Source organism: Sander lucioperca, chromosome 6, assembly GCF_008315115.2.
Source record: "Sander lucioperca isolate FBNREF2018 chromosome 6, SLUC_FBN_1.2, whole genome shotgun sequence".
Lineage (NCBI taxonomy): Eukaryota > Metazoa > Chordata > Actinopteri > Perciformes > Percidae > Sander > Sander lucioperca.
In genome coordinates this window covers 31,095,713-31,119,124 of record NC_050178.1, presented here as the reverse complement: position 1 = coordinate 31,119,124, position 23,412 = coordinate 31,095,713, and the positions used below count along the sequence as shown (strand labels likewise).

The following is a 23,412-nucleotide window of genomic DNA, read 5'->3' as shown; positions in this document are numbered from 1 at the left end:
AAATAACGTGAAAAAAATTTAACAATTTATCTCATTCACAGCATTCTCTCTCCCTCTTTTTCTCTCTGTCTTTTTTTAAAATGAGTTGGGAAGCCGACAGCAAAGCTTAACTTTACTTTTAATGTTATCGAACAAGGTGAGTTGAAGCAGCAGCACTGTGTGTGCTTGACCAGTCAGTGACGGTCATCTTTGCAATTTCCACCCCAAAGGTTTCTGTACTTTCAGAAAGTACTACCCCCGAGCAGCTACTTTTGGGGGGGTAAAATGGCCCCAGAACTTAATTTAGACCTTGGTCCCTGCAGTCGCAATGACTTCCTCCAAAGGGTCCTAGTCCCTGGGGAAAGTTCCTGCGGTGGAAAAGGGGCTTTACACCATGAGAGAAAACTTTTGCTCTCTGCTCTCTTCAAGAAAGCACTCCAAGGATAGGAGTTGGTTTTTTGTCAGTGTCTTCATCTGGCATGCTGAGCTGAGCACCTGTTGGGTCTTGGATATCCTGTTAACTATTTACTCATGACCTACATAGCGCACAGAAATAAACCACAAATTTACACACACCCTCTTGTTCTGCTGTCGTGCAAAGCTATTGCACAGATGTCCTTGGAAGTCGTGGATATTTTACAGTCAGTGCATTTAGTGCTTTCTAGACTTGTTGGCTCCTCACTGCTCCTGTCTTAATGTCTGTCACCGATGCATTGCAGCTCTTCTGTGACAGCTATGAGAGAGCTCAAACAGCTGTAAATTGTGTTGTGGGATGGCGACTTGTGACATTTCACTCGTCAGCCATCTGCCATCTAACCACACGGCATGCTGTTCGGTTTCCTTCCAGAACTTTTGCATTGCAGGTGCATTTAACCGATATTGCAAAAACAAAACAATGCATTAGACAAACTCTCTTTCAGGTGGAAAAATAATGAGAGAGGTGACTGGTTTGAGGAATGTAGGAAGAGGCAAAGAAAGGAAGAAAAGGACATGAAGGAGAGCAGAGCTGCATTTGGTGTGCATGTGCTGCTGCCTGACATGAGAGGGAGGGTGAGAGGGAAAGGGAGCGCGGGTATAAATAGCTGTTACATAACATCCTTTTGTTGATGCCAAGTTGCAGAACGGAAGGAGAGAAGGGAAAGCGCTATGACCTTGTTTTTCAGTGTTGTCCGCCCCCACTTCTCCCCACTCCTCTCCGTCTCATTCCACTCAGGATTTGTCTCTATGGATACAGACAGGCACTGTGTTTACCCAACATTGCAGGGGGCCCCTGAGATGCTCCTCTGTCTCTCTCCTTCAATATCCTCTGTTACTACCACTCCATTCTCTCCTTGACCACCATGTGTTACTTCATCCATAACGTCATCCCTCCATCACGCCACTCTTGTTCTTGCTTTTAAAGTGATATCAAAACACAGATGGTGTCTTGATGCGGCAGCACAGATTTTGTCACCGGGTGTGTAAGGACCTGCATCGAAACATTACAGAGGCAGCAATGTGGTTAGACATGAAAGGTTAGGTTTTTCATTTCTGATTCATTCTGAAACGCAATCTCACATACAATTCTAAAGAAACCAAAAAACGAAAGTTTGCTGTGGTGTTTTTCGTCACTGTGGTGTTCCAGCTTTATGTACAAGGCTTTGTCTTTGTTTCAGTGACTCACTCAATCCACTAAACTCAGCTCAGTTCTTATAAACAGGCTGTTTAAAAAATGACTCTTTAAGTCTGCTGCTACAGGTGAAGACTTTCACAGCTGAACACAATAATGAATAACTCTTACATGACCAATACATTCACCTCCCATTCACCATCAATCAAACAAACTCACCTCTACTGCAGTGAAACATAATATCTCAGCTAACCCTGATCCATAAGATGAAATACCTCGGCTGTCAGTATGGTGCTAGTCCCAACAACCTTGCACTGTGAGTTTGATTGAATGCAGTGTCTCTAACCTGGGATATACCAAAGATGTGGCTGTGACATTAATAAAATGATAGGCAGTGGAAAATAAATGTGATTACATAAGAATGAAGTTGGCAGTCGCAGAGTTTTAAGGAGAATACTGTAGTATGGTGCATGTGTGATATGTGGGCGTGTCCTCTCAAAATTGGCATGTGCCTATGCCGCAGACAGCTGACCTTCTTTTGTGAGTGTAAAAGCCAGTGGGCGTATTAGCATATGCGCTCTCCAGCTTGCATGTGCTTGTACAGTACAAGTGTATGTGTCTGTACGAGTTATGTAATGGTAAATGGGAAGGGGTGGGGGAATCGATATGTGTTAACCTGGGCCTCATGCCTCACCTTTCCCACCCCCCTGCAGGCCCCACGCTTTAGCTGCCTGTTGGAGGACACTGTAATGTGAGGCAGGAATGGCCATCAGTGCCCTACCCTCACCCCCCTCCCACTGTCCACACCTCCCTCCTTAGGCATGTTGTGAGTTGTGAGCTTCTCTGCGCTCTCCACTCTGTCATGAAGTTGTTTATTGAGTGACGGCCTAGCTCGGCAGCCCCCCCCCCACCCAAAAGAGTGTTGGAAGAGTGTGTACGTGCAGGAGGGCTGCTGCTCAGTGGTGGAGGGCCGGGGTGGGGCACATGGTTATGTTATTGATTCTTTGGAAGAAATTTGGCTGCAAAACTGTTAACTCTGCTCTGTGTTCTTGTTAATAAGCTGCATACACTCTCTTGTTTGGCTACCCAATTGGTTGGTCACTATATTTAGTAGTGTGTTTCATATTAAATTCCAATGCATATAAACCTAGTACAAACACCTTCACAGTGTCAGTGTTAGAAGAAACCAGGCTTGTTTTTTCTGTTTTGCTTACCGTTTTCCTTGTGACATTTATTTGTTTCCTCCAGTAGCCCAGTTTTACATCTAACCTGGAAAGACAGATGGTTACGTAACAACTTTAAGAACTGGCCTAGATACTGTTTGATTATATTCCCTGCCTAACTCTTGCTGCCCCTCTCTCAATCATCTCATTTTTCCTCGCTTATTCCCTCTTTGGTGTCCGTCTTTCGCCTCTAGCTCTCTTTATTCCCGCTCCCTACTATCTCTGTTTCTCTATTTGTGTACAGTAAGTAGGCCAGGCTTCTCTCTCTCGTGTCATTTTTCACCATGATAGAGTGGTGAGGTTGCTTCTGCCACTCGAAGACTTTCTATAGGCTGCAAAACAACAGCCCTGTGGGTTGGGACACGGTGTGTGCATTGAGCTTGCAGGCTTTTGCATGACCCCATTCCAGAGCAATAATGACAGCGTTTAAACTCTCCCATCGCAGTAAAGCCATACTTGCTTTACTATAGCTATATGATGTTTTGTGAAGGCCCGGTTCTTATATTAAGTGATAATTTAATATAAAATTGTGATAGAAAATGTGTGCACAGACAAAGAATTTTAAACTAAACCAGATCTTAAAGTCTATATTCCCTGTTCCAACATCACTGGTTTTGACCTTAGTTCACTGCACTCTAAATAACTAATCAGTTGCATAATACAAACTTGGAGGGGAAAATAAAGTATTGACTATGTAATGCATGTAATAATTTATATTTATATCTATAAAATGTCAGAAAACGGTGAAAATTTTTCATTATAATTTCCAGAAATTCCAAGGTAACATCTTCAAATTACTTGTTTTGTCCATCATCACATTTGAGAAGCTGGAACCAGATGAACTTGTGTTTTTGCATGACGAATGACTGACATGATTAATAGAGAATAGAGAATCAAAATTGCATTTAGCAGACAATAAGATCCGTAATCCCTTTTTTCTGTTCTTCTCCTTTGTGTCCAGCGATCGTTTTTTTGCCGTCTGACAGAAGACAAGAAATACGAAAAGTTCTTCCGGGTCTTCTATGACCGTATGAAGCTGGCCCAGCTGGAAATCAAAGCCACGGTGACAGTTAATACCAGCGACCTGGGAAACAGGAAGAGAGATGATGACAGCCAGGACAAAGACGTCCCTGTTCGCAAAAAAGGTCGGAGGTCACACACTATGATCTGAAGTATGAATGAATGTCAGGTTGTGTTGTTATGTCAACAAAATATGCTAAGACAAGCTACAATTTGTATCCCAGATAATTAAAACTTATTTGCAAATCCATAGTAGAAAGAGGATTTGTGTGGGTTTCGACTACATCCTTAGTCCCTGTTTGGTGCCTGTTTCTGTTTAGCCAGAGACTCAGCGGTGGTCATGACAGAGGATGTGAAAGAGCAGCTATTAGAGGCCTCGTCTGCCACTAAGAAGGCTTTTAACTCCTACCGACGTGAAGCGGACCCTGAGGACCACTTCAACTCAGCCGACGGCCAGCCCAGCACTGGGGACAAGAACCAGGATGAGGGAGAAATGAGTTTTGTTATCGTCATCATGCAGCCCATCCTTCGTTTCCTCCAGCTGCTTTGTGAGAATCACAACCGTGACCTACAGGTGGGACAGACTGATCTTTAGACTCCTCCTTCACAGATATCCATTAGAGTGGATCACACTTGGCTACAGTACCTTTCTTGCTTCAAACCGTGGTTGTGCCGTCTTATCGATGCATGCTTTTTCTTCTTTGCTGCAGATTTTAAACACGGGTTGAATGGTTTTATTAGCAATGCTACATCCTTTAATCATCATTGTCATTTGTATGGAAGGTCAGGCCTGACTTCTTTAGACTATGGAGGGGGCTTCTCTGGCAAATCTTTATTCATAGACGTATGAAAGGAAACCTCCCTACTTCATTTCAGTTTGTGTGTTCAGTGAGCCTCCTCCTTTTGTATGTGCCTCTCTCTTTCACTGAGCCTGGAAATGGTGGCTTTCAGTTACTTCTTAGTCTTACTGTCACTTCCAGAAAGAAGGCAGCTGGAGAATTTCATTAGGTTTAGAGCATTATGCAAACCTAAGAATGATGCCTGCAGATTTCTCACTTGATAATTAAAGTAATTGTGCAATTTGTGTCTTACAATGTCTTAAAATATGATTTCCTCTTGTATCATTCAGTATGTACCGCCTCAGCTCGGCTCTCTCTTGGCAAAGCTAATTTAATGGCAGCAAATGTTGTGTATGTAATGTAATAGCATTCCTTATTTACCTCCATTCAGGAATAGCTTTCTCTGAAAGAAGTACTTCACACAAACAGTTTTTATAAAGAGAGAGCAGGTTGACCTCTTTTGTATTTTGCAGAAATTGTTATACTGTGGGTCTCGTTATTATCTCTGACTTTTTTAGCACTATTGCTTTGTTCAGAATGTAAAAAGTTTTGTCCCTGTCATTGCACAAACCTTATTGGTAAGATTTGCAGCACACCAGCCTGCAAAGGATACGTTTTGTGGGCAGTGACTGCTGACACAGTGGCACGCTTCTGATGGGACAGTCGAGCTCAACAGTACAGACGAGGGCTAAAACAGAAATATGGGTGCTAACTCGCTCCGTCTTTGGTCTTCTTGAAACTTCCACTGAGCTCTGACTTACAGAGGAGTGGGTTTTCAATAGCACTAATTCTTAGCTAAACCTTTTACTGTTTTGTTTTTCCAGTTGGTTTTAAACGGTTTTTGATTGGTTTGTATCCAGTTCAGTCCACACAGCCCTATCCCAGTCACACAAACCCAACCACTTTTATCTCCTCAGAACTTCCTTCGCTGTCAAAACAATAAGAACAACTACAACCTTGTGTGTGAGACTCTGCAGTTCTTGGACTGTATCTGCGGAAGCACTACAGGGGGTCTCGGTCTACTGGGACTGTATATCAATGAGAAGAACGTTGCCCTCATCAACCAAACTCTGGAGAGTCTCACAGAGTACTGCCAAGGCCCCTGTCATGAAAACCAGGTACATAAAGAGACTACGACAGATCTGATCTGAGGTCTGGGGCTGTCCGAGAGCACGATCTGTCATTTTCATAAATGTTTTTCTATTTCCTCCAGAATTGCATTGCCACACACGAGTCCAATGGAATTGATATTATAATCGCCCTGATCCTTAATGACATCAACCCACTTGGGAAAAAGCGGATGGACTTGGTGTTGGAGCTCAAGGTGAGTTGGCGGGGTTGGAGTTTGTGAAGTGGAGGAAGGATCTACACCTTTGTTTGAAACGGGGAGAATGGGGTAGGTTTGGGTCTTGGGACAGAAATTAGGGGGGAAAACTGTCCAGAAGTTTCCTTTTGCAGCAGGATGGAATATCACTAACAGGCTTCTAGTATAAGAGCTGGGCATTCATTCGTCTGAGCTGAACTAGCTTTTGTGCTTGCCTGCCAAGACAAATAGCTGCAGAATGCATTTCCCTAGAGCACCAGGGTTTCTGTCCGTTTTCCTTGGATGTAGAAACTGACAGAGCTGACGTGCTTATCTTGGAGCTCTCCTGCCTGCTTTCTCTCTCTCTTTTTTCATCAGAATAATGCATCCAAGCTGCTGCTCGCCATCATGGAGAGCCGCCATGACAGTGAGAACGCAGAGAGGATCCTGTACAATATGAGGCCCAAAGAGCTGGTGAGGAAATGATTTTGTGCATCACAGCTGCTTTTCAAATCTCAAATACAACAGCTGCTGTTGGCTGTTCAGTATCACAGAGCACAGAGTTTTGAATGCGTGAATGTGTGTGGTGTGTGTGTGTGCAGGTGGAGGTGATAAAGAAGGCCTACCTGCAGGGAGAGGTAGAGTTTGAAGAGGACACAAGGGAGGAGGAGGATAACGGGGAAGAGGAGGAACACGATGCCGCTTCCCCCCGAAATGTTGGACACAACATCTACATTTTAGCTCACCAGGTCTGCTGTTCATCTCTGCAACATGTCTTTTAGAATACCATGTTTTAAGGCATAGTATGACACACAATATTTTACAATTATTAAAAAGATAAGAATGAATCTCTCCATTCATGCAGGAATGTGATGAGACACACACGTTATCCATGTGTCGGGTTTTTTGTGACAAGCTCACTTCTTGGCCGTGTGTCTTCTGTACAGTTGGCGCGTCATAATAAGGAGCTGTCCATGATGTTAAAGCCAGGAGGGGCCAATGGAGAGGGAGATGAGGCCTTGGAGTTCTACGCCAAACACACTGCTCAGATAGAGGTCATAACTCGCAACTCTTTTCACTAGTTGAAGCCCTCTGTAGTAGCAGTTTCTTTGCAAATATACAATAATGTTGACCTACAGAGGCCAAGGTGACTGTGTGTCTCTCTGTTCAGATTGTGCGCCAGGACCGCACCATGGAGGAGATAGTGTTTCCCGTGCCTAACATCTGTGAGTTCCTGACCTCCGAGTCAAAGCTGCGAGTCTACTACACCACAGAGAGAGACGAGCAGGGCAGCAAGATCAACGACTTCTTCCTGCGAGCAGAGGACCTCTTCAATGAGATGAACTGGCAGAAGAAACTCAGAGGTGGGAGTCAAGATGTAGCATGTGTGGTGCATGTCGTGCTCAGTTATGTCAGATGATACAGGACCACTTTTGTAAAAAAAAAAAAAAAAAAAAGATTATTCACTTGAGTTTCATCATTCACTTGCATTTGGCTGAGTAAACTCTTCTTCAGTAAGTGCTCTGCAATTGATTGAAGCACAGGATCCAGTGAGAAGTGCTCCAGAACGCTCCAATGCTCCCTGCTGACATATGGGATACACGTGATTAAATAAACTATGTTCATTGTTAATTAGTGTTAATAACAGATTAATCATTTAGTAGTATCAGAAAATAGGGATACGATACCCATCACAAAACTCGACCCAGTGTGACGTCTTTAGATTGCTTGTTTAGTTTGACCAACTAAAACTTTAAAAATTCTTATTCTTTGAAAATGTGGAGGCAAATGCATTTTTGCTTGATACGTTATTCAAACAATTGGTCCATTTTTGAAACTGTTGCTGATTCATTTTCTGTTAACAAACTCATGGATCAGTTGTCTAATTATTTCAACACTGCAAATAATGCTTCAGACAAGAGATGCCATTGACAAGTATCTTAATAGGAGATGACAGGGTTGGTGGGAGAAGTCTGTGCAGTGCACACAGCTGGTGCAGCAGCAAGTAGCAACGGCGTTATAATTTAGTGAGCTTGTTGGTTTATTATGACTGCTTTATTGTCTTCATAAATGTGACTGTTTATTTTTAAGAGTCATCTTATGCTAATCAGATTATAGTGTGCACAACTTCCCTGACTTTTTCCCCCAGAAATTAACTTGAAGCTTAACTCATGTGATGAATATTCCCAACTTTGTAGAGGAATGGTGGCTTAATGATTTGTCAGCCAGCCGGGCCTTTCTGTGTGGAGTTTGCATGTTCTGCCTGTGTATGTGTTTCCTTCTACATCCATTCAATACTTTATTGCCATACTACTTACGTTTGTAGTTGTTAGGAATTTGCCTCAGTGTGCTCATGACAGAACGACAGGCAATCACAGCATAACAGTCAAGAGAAAGCGAACAATTCTGTTCAGCTGCTTCCTCTTTTGAGCTGTGGACTTTCCATACCACACATATAGTAAAGGTGAAAAAACACTTTCTATCACAGATCTGTAGAACTGCAGCATCCCCTCTCTGGACAGCCCAAACGTTTTAAGCTGGCACGGGAAAAATAGTCTTTTGTGGGCTTTTTTGATAATGCCGATCGAGTTGTCATCCCATTTCAGAGAAGAGGAGATTGTTGTTCTGAGAAACTTAAGAAAAAAATGCAAGAAATGCAGGTTAGGTCAATCAGAAACTCAGAATGTGGTTTTGTGACTAGGTGTCCCAGTGATAGACTGGGGACATGTCTGGGGTGTAGCCCGCCAATTGCCCAATGCATGCTGGGATAGACCTCAATCCCTACGAGCCTGAACAGGATAAGCAGCTATGGAAAATGGATGGATGGATGCGTGTCCTCAACTCGACAGCAGGGCTAACAATGTCATCCTGTGTGTGTTCGTGTTATGTGTATGCATGTTTCCACTCTCTAAAAGCAGACAGGGGCTTTCCACATTCTTTGAGCCCTGAAACATTTGTACAGTAACCTTATGAATCACAACTGAGAGTGTGCTTGCTCATGCTCACAAACATACACACACAACAGACCCGCACCCACACTCGAATTCACGTACGAGACAGCATACCCACACAAAGCCATATTATGTCTCTCACTCAGAAAAGGGGATGGACAGAGAAAAGTCCCTGCATCTGTTTCTCTTTTCCACACAGCACAACATAATCTGTTAAAAGACAGATTGTGTCAAAGGTCAAAGTGGCATGTTTTATTATATTTATCTTTCGAAACTTTATTTTCAGTGTCAACATTTCAACATACATATTGTTTTTTTCCTATGGTTATCTGTAATTTTTGTTATTTGCTTTATAGCAAGGGAGAATTAAGCCAGTCTGGCTCAAATTCACCCTACAGCTTGTTCACACGTTGGTTTTATGTGATAGTGCTGAAACAATTAGTCGATTAAACAGTTTTTTTGAAAATGTTCTGATCATAGGTTTATGGTTTTATTACTTTTTCATCATTAGTTCTCAAATATTGGTCTTAGCTTCTTAAATGTGGGGATTTGCTGCTTATCTGAGTATCATTTGAGTGGAACATCTTTGACTTTGGGACTGATTGTCGGACAAAAAAGCATTCTGATGAGTTTTGGATCTTTGAATTTACACACAAATTTTAAAAAAATGTCTTAATTTTATAGAAACAATCTACCTAAATCATATTTTATGTGATGACATTTGAAAAATATGTCTAATGTGTCACTGTGTCTCCTCTTCAGCCCAACCAGTGCTGTACTGGTGCTCCAGAAACATGTCTGTGTGGAGTAACGTTTCCTTCAACCTGGCTGTGCTCATGAACCTGCTAGTCTGCTTCTTTTACCCCCTGGAGGGGGTACATGCAGGTCAGTTGCATATGAGTGTAAGAACAAGCTTTTCAAAAGTCAACCCGAATACTGCTTACATCCTGTTACTAATTTTGCTGTATGATCTCACTTACGTTAGAATAATTTGTATGCTTTTTACTGTGAAGTAGATATATATGCCTCTTTCATGTATATGAAACATTTACCGTTTCTGCAGTAAATTCTTTCATGCATGTTACTGTTGTATTGATGAGGCATTCGAGAGGCTTATTTGTATGTATTGCACTGTCAGACTATTTTTGAAACCAGGGTCAAACAAAGGTTATGCGCTCAACAATTCAAAACAGGAAGAACAGGGGCTTGCTGACAGGTTTTTGTGCTACAAACAGCCTATTACATTTTAATGTTGTGTTTATGGCTTATGGAGAAGATAAGAAAATAATAGATGAAGGGGATCTCCGATACATTGAATTTGTAGCACTCATTTCTACAGCCAGCAATAAAGCCTCAATATACAAGCAGAGATTAGGTAGAAGCCAAAAACGTATTTTGGTATATAAGTTTACCAACTTATTGCCATGTTTTGCAACCCATTATAGCTTGTACCATAGACTGGCTTGTACCCAATTGTAGATTTGGGAGTTTCAATGTTTTCTTTTACATTTACATCATGCTGATGTAATAGTAATAATAATACTAATGCATCAATCCTCCGAGATAGACCCCTCCTCCAACCCACACACACACACACACACACGCACACACACACACACACACACACACATAGGGTGTTTGCCTGAAGTACACAACAAAAAAAATGTGCAAACTGAAAGATATATTTTTTTTTCTTTGGTGGCATTTTTGTCCTTAATTGAACAGGTTGACAGAAATAGAAACAGACAGGAAACAATGAGGGAGGGTGAGATAGTTATGACGTGCGAAGGTCAAAACCAGAGACTTTGTGGTTATATGGTATGCGTCTTAACCCCTAGGCTTCCACCACTCAACTACTGAGATAAGTGTTAAAAGCATTATTTAACTAGGCCCATAGAAAATTGTTAAACTGGCTCAATGGACACAGGAGCGACCTGTGTCATAAACAAAGCTTAGGACAACGTCATACACAAACATATCAGGTAATTAAAAAAAAAAAGTCTTAAAACAAAAAGTCTTAATCATATTTTGTACTTCAAACATCCAAATCCTCCTCTGTGATATTTGTCTATTCTGTCAGTGGGTTCAGTTTTCCATCTAAATCTCTTCCATGCTAACTGGGTTCATATGAATGTTGTGTTATTTTTCATCAAAACATTTGCAAATTTTAATTACCTATTCTATGAACTGATATTCAGAGATTGACAAAGAATATGAGAATCAGAATGCAAATTAAAGACATCAAATAATAAATCTTCGACATCAAATATCTCCATACATCTCATATGAGTTGTTTTACACCCTCAAATAATAATCACGATTTCAAAATAAACTCGTGAACAAGTTTGCATACATCTTTTTACAGTTGTTTTACAACTTGCCAAATTATCTGGTGGAATTGTGAATTATGCTAGGTTACAAAATATACTGTTTTATTAATTTTGTAGTGAATTACAAAAAAAATTGCTAACAGAGCAGAATAATTGAAACCAAAAACAACAGCGCAATAAGTCATGCAACTATAGTTTTAACTTTGTGACAGAACTAAAATTCCATGCTGTCTGTAGTTATTGTAATACAAATCTGAGTGCAAAACATGAGTAAAGTCTGACTGTATTTCTCCTCTACGCTGGAACTCTTTCTGTGTGCAGAACATCATCACGTGAGACTCCAGCATAACTTTGGCCTGCTTTAACAGGCTCTTTTATAGCTCTGGGCCCCTGCCTTATCTCTCTCTCTCTCTCTCTCTCTCTCTCTCTCTCTCTCTCTCTCACACTCACACTCACACTCACACTCACACTCACACACACCCACACCCACACACGCACACACTGTGCATGCTCTCCCATTCTACTCTCCTTTGCTTGGGGCTTTAGAATGAGGTTTATAAGAGCAGGAGATCTAGGTCAGTGGTATCTGCCTGCATGCATGACTGCTGCTTTTTAACGAATAACTTTTGTTAGCACCACACACTCAACTCAACACATGCGCATACACAGACAGTGCATGCTTGCAGCCTTCTCAACTGTTGATTTTACAGATGTTTGCGCACAATCACCCGCCTGCACATTAAACCCAAGTGCAAGGTAGCTACAGAGTTTGTGAGGTCACGTTTCAGTCTGCCACATCACTGGAGCTGTGTGCTGCTCCCTGCTCGTTCCTCATGAATCTTTCAGCTGAGGTATTTTTAGAGGTGGCTGTTATGTAAGTGGCACCTGTCATGTGATCTCCACAGGGATTGGGAGGGAGAGGAAGGGAAGGAGAGAGAGATACAGTAGGCAAGGTGGGAGAAAAGGAAAGGAGGGCTCCCTTACCCACAGTACTCCCCTTCTGCTTTCTCATCCAATACAACTAACTATCTCTCTCTCTCTCGCTCTCTCGCTCTCTCTGTTTTTTCAATACTTGCGGTTTTGCCCCATTTTTCTTGCACATGCATCCATTTTTCCTTTTCCATGTTCTGTGAGGTTGATATGTGACCAGTGCTCATAGAGCGCTAACAAACATACACACTTGCACACATGTTAGCTCTGTGTTTTAAGAAAAGGGGATCAGTAACAGAGGCAGCAGCTTGGGTGTGGCCTTGTTTTCAGGGTGATCAATCCTGGTGCAAGGTTTAGCTTGACTGATACATTGCCACATTAAACCCCTGACTAGGACACTAATCCTGGATTTACCCTGGGATCAAGTGTACCATCAGGTAGGCTCTTACCAAAGCTTAAAGCACACATACACAAAAAAGTATGTCGTATACTTTTAAATATTAGGCAACTGGCTGTCTTTGAGTTCAGAGTTTCACTAATAAAGGCCCGTAGCAGAACTTAGTAGAAACCACTTAAAGATCTGTTGATCCAGACAAGGCCTCGTTTAAGCTGCAAACTGCGCTGTCATCTTTGCAACATGACACATTCATATTACACATATGGCAAATTCACTATATAACAGGGTTTTCAAATATAGCATTTTTTAGCAGGTATCCTTTATAGCTTGAATGTGCATTAATAGTACATTTATGGTCCGCAGGTATGCTGGATCCCCACCTGTCTGCGCTGCTGTGGATGGGAGTCTTGGCAACACTGGTCATCGTTATCATCATGCCCCAACCGCTGGGCATACGTGCCCTCGTCATTATCACCATCCTCCGTCTCATCTTCTCTGTTGGCCTGGAGCCCACCCTCTTCCTTCTGGGTGCCTTCAATGTGAGTAGTCTGCCTTAAAGAGTCAGCTCACTCAAATTACCAGTGGTGGTATATCCCAATACAGTGGAAGGAAATGGAGTTTTGTAAGATGAAACAATTAGTTGATTAATCAATTATAACTACTTTTTATAATCGAGTGATTGTTTCAGTCATTTTTCAAGCACAAATGACAATCATTAGCTAGTTCCAGCTTCTGACATGTGAGGATTTGGTGCTTTTTCAATTTTTAATATCACTGTCAACTAAATATTTTGGGATTGTTGGTACAAGTAATTTGAAGATGTCACCTTGGGCTCTGAGAAATTGTGATTAGCCTGTTCTTACTATTTTTTGACATGTCATGGAATCAACAATTAATTGGGAAAATAGACAGATTAATTGACAATGATAAGAATTGCATTTAAAAATTAGATTAAAAAAATTGAACAGTAAAGACTTTTTTTCCAGAAACAATGTCTCTGGATACTTCAAAGACTTAGTTATGGACAGTTTTTATTGGAAGTATTACTACAGAGGAGTTAGTCCCTATGAAAACTGTTGACAGTGTGTGAGCACCTCTAATGAAATGAATTTACCTCCATTGTATTGGGCTAGAGGCAGAAATCTCAAAATATCTCAAAACCTGGACAAATTAAGTCAAAACTATCTGCGTGGCTAGGTTCCACTGAGGGCAAGTAAAATGTTTTTCCTTTATATTGGGTGAACTGACCCTTTAAACATTTCTTGTCTCTCCTGTGTTTGAAAGTGTGTGTTTGTGTGGTTTGTTGGTAATGTTTCTAAAACTCTTGAAATGCTAAAAACATACCATTCCTATTTTCCCATTCACACGCACTACCAAATGTACTTTCACATACTGAGAAACCTCCACCACACTAGTTCCAGTTCTTCTTTTAACTCTCACTCACACTCATGCCCACTTGGCAGGCCAGTGCCCTGTCTGCCTGTGGTGTCGCCCCATGGCCCTACAGTTCTCCTTGGCAGCGCCTGGCTGGGGTGTGAAGTGCGTCACTGGATCGGCCCGTAGGGATTTTCTAGTAGATGTGTTCTTAAACACAAACACGCACACACACAAAATAAAGTCTTGCACACACCTATATCATCTATCCCTTTAATCGCTACGTTTACATGTACACAAGAAACGGGGTTATGGAGAGAGATCAGGTTAATGCAGGAAAATTTGAGAACACATTGCACGGACTGCAGTAATCTGGTCACTAAAATCTAGTTTACATGCAGCTTATCAGTAGTCAAAATGTCTCCCTGACATTTTTGAACCAAGTATTGCGTTTCTTTGCAGCTGTGTGGATATATCAAATAGCCCCCAATAGTGTTAGTTTCATTCTTAGTCAGAAATAGATTACATTATTAAAAGGATGCACTGATGATGAGCTTTCCTTTCACACCCACCATGTTGCACCGGCCGCTGTGTGTGTGTGTGTGTGTGTGTGTGTGTGTGTGTGTGTGTGTGTGTGTGTGTGTGTGTGTGTGTGTGTGTGTGTGTGTGTGTGTGTGTGTGTGTGTGTGTGTGTGTGTGTGTGATCATGGCAAAATGTGGTCCTGGAGACTCCTACTTTAGCTCCTAACAACCGCAGAGACGGTTTTCAGTACGTTGCCAGTTGTTTGTATGTCTGCGGCCAGATTTTGTCACTGCGATAGCGTTCCAACTGTGCAAGATGCAGTCACAAAACATTACAGGTGTGTAGTTGATATGAAAATGAAGGCCGACTTTGAAAATGAGTGTGGTCCCCCCTGGCCCAATTTGGTGCCACAACTGGTGGGATCCCTTTGCAAGAGGGTCTCTAGTTCAATATAAAAATAATGATTGGTTAATCGTCCTTCATTCTAATTATTAAAGAGAGATTGACTTTATCTTTCAGGTGTGCAATAAAATCATCTTCCTGATAAGTTTTGTGGGAAACCGAGGAACTTTCACGCGAGGCTACAAAGCCATGGTGTTGGATTTTGAGTTCCTCTACCACCTCCTTTACCTCATCATTTGCTCCCTGGGGGTGTTTGTCCACGTCTTTTTCTACAGTCTGCTGGTGAGAGAAACACACACACCCTGTGAATACACACATACTAAGAATTTAACACCTTTACAAACACACATACACAGACCTACTAAGAAGTAGGTGAAGAGCAGCAGGTTTTGAGTATAACCATGTGTAAAATATGACTTCTCTCTCTGAATGTAGCGTTAGCTTTCCATCACGGTGCATTCAAGGACATATCCTACTTGCAAGCCAGAAGACTCCTTATTTGGTCCTGTAATGGTGTTTCTGTTGTTGTTTTTTCTTGTTTTTGTGGTGTTAAGTGCTGTATGCCTGGGCCTCAGGTCTGCTTTATAACGTGTCAGAATGAATGCCAGTATTTCGAGATGTTTTCCATTCACACAGAACCAAGCAGCTCCTCTGCAGATGCAGCGCAACATATTTCCATATTTCTTGAAAAACAAGATGCTGAAAATCAGTCATTCATGTCAGACGGAAAAAACTGGGTTCAGCACAAGAGAAAAAAGTATAAAAGCCACATAATGAAAATCTAATTGGACACACTTGTTTCTTGCCACTTGTGCATTCATGTGTAACCTCATGTTAACCCTGCAACAAATACTGGTCATTCATACTGGTAAATTCAGATTTTGCCTTCTGAGAAATGTTAACACACTTTACAACAAATCTATTGCCGCATATTTAGCCTTTTGTTTCGTAATGTGGCCTTTGCCTCTAGCTGTTCGACCTGGTATACAGAGAAGAGACCTTGCTGAATGTAATCAAGAGTGTGACTCGTAATGGACGCTCCATCGTGCTCACCGCTGTCCTGGCTCTCATCTTGGTCTACCTGTTCTCCATCGTTGGCTACATTTTCTTCAAAGACGACTTCATCCTGGAGGTGGATCGTATCCCCAACACGACTCTAAGTGAGGATAGATTATTGTCATTTTATCATTTTTACAAAAAGCCTGATTGTAGGTGTTCATTTTAAAAGACCAGAAAACTTATGCACTATCCCTTCCTACTTTTTAGAAAATGGAGCCAGTCTGGCCAGTGATTTTCTGTCAACAGGAATGTGTCAGGGAGGGATTGATGAGAACTGCACCACAGAAGCCCGGCCGGAAGGTAATGTATACTGCAACACTGGGTTTTACATGGGTTTAGCTTGAGAAATGTATCTTTAGCTAAATATTTAATTTATTAAAACAATCCGTCTGTAAATAATAATATTTAAATGTTCTGTGTTCTTGTGTGGATTTCACGTCATTAATTAAACTTATTAAAACGTAGTAACAATAAGCTCAGTTTATAATGTGGTTAAATTTGGTTGCAAGGTTAAAAAAAGCCTGGGGTCAAAGTATACTGCCAACATATTTGAAAATTGGAAGACAAAAAAAGACAAGTGGAAAACTGGCAATCATCTATTAAAGGGTCTCCTTAAAATACCCTTGGCCTTTTTTTTTTTTAGAGTACAAGTAAAAAGACAACGAAATGCAGTTTGCATCTAACCAGAAGTGCAAAAAAACTCCTCCCAGAGAGGAGTGGAGCGAACAGGCTGTGGTTGGGGTGAGAACAGTCTTTGATGATGCTGCGCGCCTTACGCAAGCATCGCTTGCCCTGGATGGCCTCAATGGAGGGGAGTGAGGAACCGGTGATGCGTTGGGCAGTTTTCACCACCCTATGCAGTGCTTTCCGGTCACAGGCAGAGCAGTTGCCATACCAAACTGTGACACAGTTGGTGAGGATGCTATTGATGGTGCTGCGGTAGAAGTTCACCAGGATCTGAGGAGACAGGTGGACCTTCTTGAGTCCCCTTCTTGATCAGGGTAGAGGTGTTGAAGGTCCAAGACAGGTCCTCAGAAATGTGGACACCCAGAAACTTGAAGCTGGTGACACGCTCCACCTCAGTCCCGTTGGTGAGAATGGGGGTGTGTGTGCTAGCTTTAGACTTCCTGAAGTCCACAATGAGCTCTTTGGTCTTCTTGGTGTTGAGAGCCAGGTCAGTGCACCATGATGATAGGTGCTGGACCTCCTCCCTGTAGGCCGTCTCATCGTTATTGCTGATGAGACCAATCACTATATTGTCGTCTACAAACTTGACAATAGTGTTAGAGCCATGTACAGGTGTGCAGTCGTAGGTGAAGAGGGAGTAAATGAGAGGACTCAGCACACATCCCTGTGGTACGCTGGTGTTCAGGTTGATGGTTGAGGAGGTGTGATTATCTAACCTAACAGACTGAGGTCTGTTGGTTAGGAAGTCCAGAATCCAGTTACAGAGGGAGGTATTGATGCCCAGTTCACTGAGTTTGGTGATCAGTTTGGAGGGGATGATGGTGTTGAATGCTGAACTAAAGTCAATGAACAGCATCCTCACATAGGTGTTGCTATTGTCAAGGTGGGACAGGGCAGAGTGAAGTGCCGTAGAGATGGCATCCTCTGTGCTCCTGTTCTAACGGTAGGCAAATTGGAAGGGGTCCAGTGAGGGTGGTAAGCAGGTCTTGAGATGGGCCAGGACCAGCCTCTCGAAGCACTTCATAATGATGGGGGTGAGTGCAACTGGACGGAAGTCATTAAGGCTTGTTGCAGTGGAGTGTTTTGGCACCGGCACGATGGAGGTGGTTTTTAAGTACGCGGGGACAGCTGCCTGGGCTAGTGACAGATCAAATATGTCAGTCCAAACCTCAGTCAGCTGCACAGCACACTGCCCTGAGTACATGTCCAGGGATACCATCAGGACCAGCAGCTTTGCATGCATTAATCCTGCTCAGTGCCACACACACATCGGTTGTGGAGAGTGTGAGGGGCTGGCGATCTGCAGAGACCGCAGCCTTGATGGCCACTTCCTTGTTGTCCCTATCGAAGCGGCCATAGAAGTGGTTCAGCTCATCAGGCAAGGAGGTGTCGGTGACAGGAGGGGTGGAGTCGGTAGCTTTGTAATCTGTGCTGGCCTGGATGCCTTGCCACATGTGTCAGGGGTCAGAGTTGTTCTTGAAGCAGTCTTTCCCACACATAGACTATATTGTGGCAGTGTGCCACACAATCAACACCTGTCGCCCCACATCGCATTTCCTTTCCCTTCTCCCCTCTGGCTCTCTGTCACTCACGCGTCTCTCTCTCTCTCTCTCTCTCTCTCTCTCTCTCTCACACTCACACACACACACACACACACACCACTCGATCATCCCCTGTGCACTCAGCGTCTGTCTCCATGAAAACACTGTCTATGGAGAAGACGGCTGGCGAAATTCACAAGTTCACGAAAGGTTGGTATCTCATGAACACCTTTACACAATCACACATTAAAAAGTGCTATAAAAATATTTTATATTCTGAATACAATGTTGTCAGTGTGTTAATGCTGGAGTCCCGACTCGACTCTTAGCAAACAAGCAATTGCGCCTGCTTTAGAAAGTTAACTAATCGTAAGTTTGCGGTAAAATGCAGTTGGGTTGTCGAGGTCAAAACACTATATGTAGCAGCTGTAAATCAAATAAAGTTATTATAAATAATGTTATGTCATTTTTTACTCTTACACTGAATGTTTGCTGCTTCAATCCAGATGAGTATTGAAAAGTATTTTCCGCGACTGAAAAAGGCACGTGTTGAGGATGAGAACCAGCCTGAACCGGAGGTATCAGTCTGAAACAGAGCTGAACAGTCCGACCAGTGTAATTAGTTATGTTATTAATTTGTTTACAATATTTTCAGGCTTCAACCAGTGCTGCTCAAGCAGAAAGAGATTCGTTAGGAATTGAAGAAATGGCATTGAAGTAAGACTAGGAGAGGAAGACAGCATCCAACAGCGGGTCCTCCTCAGTTTTTGATACTTGATTGTTACAAAAATAATTATTCCCCCTGTGGCTCAGGAAGTAGAGCAGGTCAGCCTTAAATCACAAGGTTGGCAGTTCAATCGCCGGTTCCTCCTGTCCGCATGTCAAGTACCATTTACATTTGATGTCACCGGCCCTCATGTAACATCAACATGTGTTTTATTCCCTCAGCCTAGGCATAAAAACTGTAAAATTATTTGGCCAATAATAAACAGTTAGCAGGGGGATCATTGATATGTTCTATCCTGTCCATCATTTAAAGTGTAACTCTCGCCAAAATGCAACCTAGGGTCTTTTTGTGAATGTACCTGAGTCAAACTTTCGTTTAAAAACATATTTAGGATGGAATCGCCACTTTTAAGATTTACCATATTTTCGTTTTTCGGTAAATGGCCTTTTGAATGGGAGTGCTAGGGGCACTTCTATGCTATCCTCAAAATAGCTATTTTTAAAACACTAAGAAGGCTCGACACAACATGAAACTTTTCTCCAAGTATCACCAGGGGCTCTACACCTTAACAAAAGCATTGACAACATTGTTTGTGTACCTAGAGTTTACTAAAAAAGATTTTGAACAACTCACCGTAGCTCTTGTTGTTTCCGGCAGCTACCACCTCGGCAGTCCAAACGAGTCGATATCCGAATGCAAATGAACAGACTCCATATGAGGCTCCTTTTTCAACTACGAGGTCAATATTGTTTTTCAATAACGACAAAACAAGAAATAATCCGTGCATTTATATGGAACTAAGCTTTAGGAGCTTTCCATCTTTACTCTCCTCCCTGTTATGTTGCATTCGGAAATCAATTGTTTTTGACTGATAAAATGGCTGCGGCCGGAAACAGCAAGACCTACGGTGAGTTGTTCAAAACCTTTTTTAGTAAACTCTGGGTACACCAACAATGTTGTCAATGCTTTTGTTAAGGTGTAGAGACCCTGGTGATACTTCGAGCAAAGTTTCATGTTGTGTCGAGCCTTCTTAGTGTTTCAAAAATAGCTATTTTGAAGATAGCATAGAAGTGCTCCTAGCACTCCCGTTCAAAAGGCCATTTGACTGAAAAACGAAAATACGGTAAATCTTAAAAGTGGCGATTCCATCCAAAATATGTTTTTAAACGAAAGTTTGACTCGGGTACATTCACAAAAAGACCCTAGGTTGTATTTTGGCGAGAGTTACACTTTAACTGGGTCAGAGGGCACGATGGCCCACAAACTTTATTGACTTGGATAAATCTTTCAGAAATGTTGATGTCTGTTTTTCTGTCTGAGTCAGACCAACACTTTTGCTTTGACTTGCCACCTTCACACTGTGAACCAAAACATGCAAACAAGGTTTAAACAGATATCACGTTCTGCAACTCACTACAAGGCTATCAAATTCTACCTAAACACAGATTAATAATAGTTATTTATAATCAGAGAAAACATTTCAAAACAAGCTAATGCTCTCTTGGATTCTTTGTTATCAGTCAATTGAGTAAATACAGTGTATTAATATTATAAGCACAATATAATCATATCAAATACCATAATACACTCAATGCATCATGAGTATGGCTTGAGATTCTTGTGATATTTTCATAGAATGTAAAATGTAGTGTGTCACACTGTCTTACATGCAGTCATCATTATATCTGAATAAAAATGACACTAGTGTGACACACTACCTCCATCTTTTTCCCAGTATATATGATGATGATGATGATGATACAGAACAATTATTCTACAACTTATAGTGTAAATAAATGTAATAAATTGCAGTACATTGTATCATAACTTTTTCTATTAATTTTGTTTTACATGTAAATGTCCCTGCATAATCTCTTTGGGTCACATGAGTTAGTTTAATATGTATTATGAGCCACAGTTTGATGCTTTTGATGGTACACAAACTAAAAAGTATAGGTCCTAGTGGTCCTGATTTCTCGGTTATACCAGTTTATAAAGCGCTAAATGATGTTCTCTGGTGCTGTGTAGTTTTTTTAAGGTCTGTAAACGAATACACACCTGCTAAAGATATATAAATTGTACTTTTAACAGCCTTGTAAATGATTATAATAAAGCTTTTCTTTCTGCTTCCTCAGATTTTGGGAATGACAGTGAGGAGGACAGCGACATGGAGCGGACGTGTGACTCTCTTCTTATGTGTATCGTCACCGTGCTGAGTCATGGCTTGAGGAGTGGAGGGGGTGTCGGGGATGTTCTCCGCAAGCCTTCCAAAGAGGTACACTAACACAGTAATTCTGATTAGGCCCCTGCCCTGACAATACTCTGTGCGTGTGTACGTGCACACATGCGGGCTGAGAGGGTGTAGCACCCGCAGCTGCAGCATGGGTCATGTGAGTTGGCTGCAAGCCGTGCGCTGAACTTGAAGTTTCACAATGTTTCCTTACAGCTGTACTGCCTCCGCCTTGTCTGAGAATTAAACTTCAAAAATAGATTTCCGACGAATTCCAGCTCAACCACTAATAATGTCAAAAGAGGATGTGTAAATCTGCCTCACACATTCACAACACAGTGCAACTTGGGGCAAAACAAGTTTTTCCTGGCTGCTGAGGTAAATTACTGAAGTAAAATAGCAGTCAGCCATAGAATGGTGGCAATCATACATGGGTGGCAGAGTGGCTCAGTACATTGTTACTTCAGAACAAGCTTGTCCTAAATATGTGTGACTGCATTAGGCTGGTGACCATTACTTTAAAGAGGAATTTAAAAATGGAAAATAAGTGAATGAAACTGGCAAATGTATTTACAGCACAGTATGTAGGCATTGAAGTCCATTGTAGCTCGATTGGCTAATGATGTCAAATAAATAAACCTTTTTTTTGTCCTACATAGACAGCAACAGGCTGCATCAGGTTGCTCGGCTTTCTGCTGTTTTTGTTACTAAACTGTAGCATCTGGCAGTTTGCACCTGTGGTCTTGTGTTTCCATTAACATCCATGATGATGAAGGTTAACTTCGTTTTTAAACTCATGACAACAACTATGATCTGTTATATTCTACCTCGGAACACTTCCCATACAGAAGCTACTGTTGTGCGCCTTTAGATTTAACTCTGTTTCCTGTTCCTTACTACAGGAGCCACTGTTTGCAGCTAGAGTGATATACGACCTGCTTTTCTTCTTTATGGTTATCATCATTGTCCTCAACCTCATCTTTGGTGTTATCATCGACACCTTTGCTGACCTGAGGAGTGAAAAACAAAAGAAAGAAGAAGTCCTGAAGACTACCTGCTTTATCTGCGGTGAGACTGCTCACCTGATCTGTTTATAAGTCATAGGCTCCCTAATGTCTTTGTTTGTTACCAAACATTTATGTTTTATATTGTTCAGACAAAATAAGCAATTCTAAGACAATACTTTGGGCTTTGGAAACTAGCACTGAATATATGTCTTTATTTCCTGACACTATACAGTATAGGTTAATCTTAAGTTAACTGAAAAATAACTTGAATAAATTGATTAGTGTAAATATATTTTTGCAGCCCTAAAGTTGACAACATTGCTCGTTACCTCAGACATACATATTTTTACTGGTTATGTGTCACTTCGAGCTTTTATCTTATGTGGCATGGCTCTCTCTGCCAAGCATTAAGCAGTCTTTGCTGAAATATTTTCCTAATGATATTATAATGGGAATCAAACCAATAGTTTCCCAGTGCCAGGATCACAATCCAGCTCATGTCACTCTGTGAATTCCCTAATTCCCCTCTTCGAACGTTTGATTTCTTGGTGCGTTTGTGGTTTCTGGTATGTCTGTTAAGGTGCATGTTGTTTGTTGCAGTCCCCCATCCTCTCTTCCTCCCCCTTTTACTTAGCTGTTGTTCCAAAGAAGGCTGAGTCATGAGTGCTTCCTGCCACTGCTCTGCTCGCCTCCATAATTCATGTCTGTCTCACACGCACAGACATCTGCTACTCACTCACACACACTCATTTTCACACCATATGTTTTGTGCAACTTCACTGATTACCCATACTCTGACCCTCTGTGTCGCGGCATCTGCATTTCCTTTTATGTACATTATATTTGTGAGTGTCTAAAAAAAAAGTACATGCTGCTGAGTGTGTGTGGGACTGTTCATGTGTGTGTGAGCCCAGCAGTACATGGACATGAGCATGTGTGTGCGTGCGTATGTTGGGTCAGGCAGTCAGGACAAGTGGTAAGCATATGAAACAAGAACAGTATCATGTCACCCAGCCAGCCATCAGCTCTGACTCACTCATGTTAAAGAAGGCCAGGCCACAAGGGGAGCTGCCGTCTCTATGGTTTCCAGATGAACCACAAGGGAACAGGAGATGCAGAGATTAGGAGCCGACCTCCACAGGCTTAAGTGGCTCTCCAGCTTGGTTTTATAAGCCATTGATCTTTTTCTCAATCTTGTATTTGTGTTTAGGCCTGTGGGTCTGTATCCAATGACTGGTTTATGTCATGGACGTTTTGTGCATTTCTGTTTAAAGAATCAGG

The 23,412-nt window shown here is 41.9% G+C and overlaps 1 protein-coding gene across 6 annotated transcripts in view; it reads left to right on the top strand.

Moving 5' to 3' along the window:
• Positions 1 to 23,412, top strand: part of LOC116065778 (inositol 1,4,5-trisphosphate receptor type 1) — an 85,219-nt gene that overhangs the window by 51,528 nt on the left and 10,279 nt on the right. For all 6 annotated transcript variants that reach the window (XM_031321421.2, XM_031321433.2, XM_031321439.2 and 3 more), the window contains 15 exons: positions 3,773 to 3,956; positions 4,152 to 4,405; positions 5,588 to 5,788; positions 5,884 to 5,994; positions 6,352 to 6,447; positions 6,576 to 6,722; positions 6,921 to 7,028; positions 7,145 to 7,337; positions 9,687 to 9,809; positions 12,945 to 13,120; positions 14,998 to 15,162; positions 15,851 to 16,040; positions 16,147 to 16,239; positions 21,030 to 21,169; positions 22,027 to 22,192. In XM_031321421.2, the coding sequence (XP_031177281.1) occupies positions 3,773 to 3,956; positions 4,152 to 4,405; positions 5,588 to 5,788; positions 5,884 to 5,994; positions 6,352 to 6,447; positions 6,576 to 6,722; positions 6,921 to 7,028; positions 7,145 to 7,337; positions 9,687 to 9,809; positions 12,945 to 13,120; positions 14,998 to 15,162; positions 15,851 to 16,040; positions 16,147 to 16,239; positions 21,030 to 21,169; positions 22,027 to 22,192 (2,347 nt within the window). The remainder of the gene's footprint in view (positions 1 to 3,772; positions 3,957 to 4,151; positions 4,406 to 5,587; positions 5,789 to 5,883; positions 5,995 to 6,351; positions 6,448 to 6,575; positions 6,723 to 6,920; positions 7,029 to 7,144; positions 7,338 to 9,686; positions 9,810 to 12,944; positions 13,121 to 14,997; positions 15,163 to 15,850; positions 16,041 to 16,146; positions 16,240 to 21,029; positions 21,170 to 22,026; positions 22,193 to 23,412) is intronic.